A 2,096-nucleotide genomic window follows, 5' to 3' on the forward strand; every position below is an offset into this window, starting at 1 on the left:
TCCCCTTGGTTCAGCCACCACGGGAGCACGAAAAAAAGGTGGAGGAGAAGCAATATAATATCCCGCTGCAACGGTCTCCTTTGGAACACAAGTTTCCTTTAAGATGTCACAATGTAGATAAGTAAACCATATGACTTAGTTTACTGCTATTATAATTTTTTAGAAAATTAGAACTTTACCTTTGATAAATGGGAGTTAGATGAACGCTTCCTTTTGGCTATAGCTTTTTCCAAACAACTCTTAAGTCGTCTTCTTCCCCGACAAGTCTTTCTCTTCTTTAATCCTTTTGCTTGGACAACAGTGGCATTATTCAAGTTGGGAACATCGTTAGAATGGTTTAGAGCCATAATGGCGGCAGAATCCTTAACCTTATCTTCTGTTTTTACCATTAATTTGTAAACTGAGCTTGTCTTCAGTCAATTTACCCAACTTATGTGCATAGCTAAGAGCTATTTCATATGTTTCATCACTTTCTGAAGCCCTGGATGAGATCTGAGTAAATGCGTGGCACAAGGACCTAAATCGAGAGCCCTGTTGCAATCTAGGATCAATTTGGATTTCCTTCCCATGCATGTCTTGTATGCTCTCAGCCCTAGCTTTTAGTCCACCTTTTCAAAATATATTGACTAGGAATCTCAAAGGTGTCCATTACCTCTCTAAGGATTTTTATGGCATGACCACACAAAATACCTTTTATCTCAAACAATCTGCAACTGCAACAGATTATGTTTGAATCTCTCTCCCTCCTCACATGTCGTTCCATAAAAGCACCGTAAGGTGGAAAAACTGTGTACACAACATCTTCACCATCATTAACGGTACTTTTTATTCTTAAATCAAGAGATTTCCCAATATTGCTTTCGTGTAAGTATCACCTGCTTGTTTAACAATCATAGCTGGAACTTTCACTTGTGCATTCTTATAACACAAGTTATATTCAGCTTGGTACTCCTTATACCTCTTATCATCAAGTACTCTCTCAAAATGCATGAAAAATTGTACCACATTATAGTCAGACTGTAAATACTCTTTTAACCTAGCATCGAAGATCTCACTAATTCCCGTAGTTGTCATTCCTACAGACCATGCCATCTTTACATATGCCTTAGCCCATTTTTTTCTCAACTTCTTTATTTCTTTCAACCACTCTAATGCTTTGCCCTGCACATTATGTTTCACAAGCATTTCATCCCAAGCCACTAAAAACTCATCGTCATCCTCATATTCATCAATGAACTTTTTTAGGACTTCTCTAGCCCTACTGTTACCCTTGAATACACAATTAACATTCCGTAGTGCATTTTGCTTCATATGCCACAAGCAAAGCCTATGATATGTATCAGGCATCACCTGTGGTAAGTGGGAGGCTAGATAATCTTGATCCATATTGCATCATTACTTACGTATTAGAATAGTAGAAGTCGTGATTGAGACTCATATCTGATTGTTTTGGTATGGAATTTTATTCGTGATTATTTATATGTGACATACCTTGTTTCAACATGAGACCCACTTGTTTTTTCCATTCTTTGCATGTAAGTAAACACAAACACAATACAATAAAACCTTTTTAAAGTTATACAGTTTGAACCAAACTAGTTTTATAATTTTAGAGAGGTTATTACTTAATAGAGGGTGTACTTAAAAAAAATTATTTGTAGAATTATTTATCTTGATGAATGTTTATTTCCTATACAGGATTCTTTGAACGGCAAGTATTTTATTTTTGGGTAAATATCAGCTTACTACCATCAAGTTTTGTGGTTTTTAACATTTAATGCATGAAGTTTTTTTCGTCTCAGAGTCATACCTAAAGTGTTAATTTTGGGACAGTCTCATACATCCATTAGTTTGACTGTTAAGTCTCCAGTTAACTCATGATGTGGCGCCTATGTGAACAATGACTGGACATCACGTGTCATTAAGGGTCCACGTGGAAATTAAAATCATTTAATTAAATATTAAAAACTAAAAAAATAAAGAGAGTTTTAACGAAAAGCTCACGGTACTATTCACTTTAACGCAAAACCACATTTTACACTAAAAAATCAATCATATTACTATTTACTTTACCCTTTATTTTATACTTATCATTA

General features: G+C 35.1%; 1 protein-coding gene across 1 annotated transcript; it reads right to left on the reverse strand.

Annotated features, from left to right (window-relative positions):
* Nucleotides 1–831: 831 nt before the first annotated feature.
* On the reverse strand, nt 832–1,386 carry LOC137734580 (protein FAR1-RELATED SEQUENCE 5-like). The gene has a single exon (XM_068473816.1). The coding sequence runs from the start codon at nt 1,384–1,386 to the stop codon at nt 832–834; it is 555 nt and encodes a 184-aa protein (XP_068329917.1).
* Between the last annotated feature and the right edge of the window lie 710 nt (nt 1,387–2,096).

The sequence above is a fragment of the Pyrus communis genome, chromosome 5 (assembly GCF_963583255.1).
Source record: "Pyrus communis chromosome 5, drPyrComm1.1, whole genome shotgun sequence".
Taxonomy (NCBI): Eukaryota; Viridiplantae; Streptophyta; class Magnoliopsida; order Rosales; family Rosaceae; genus Pyrus; species Pyrus communis.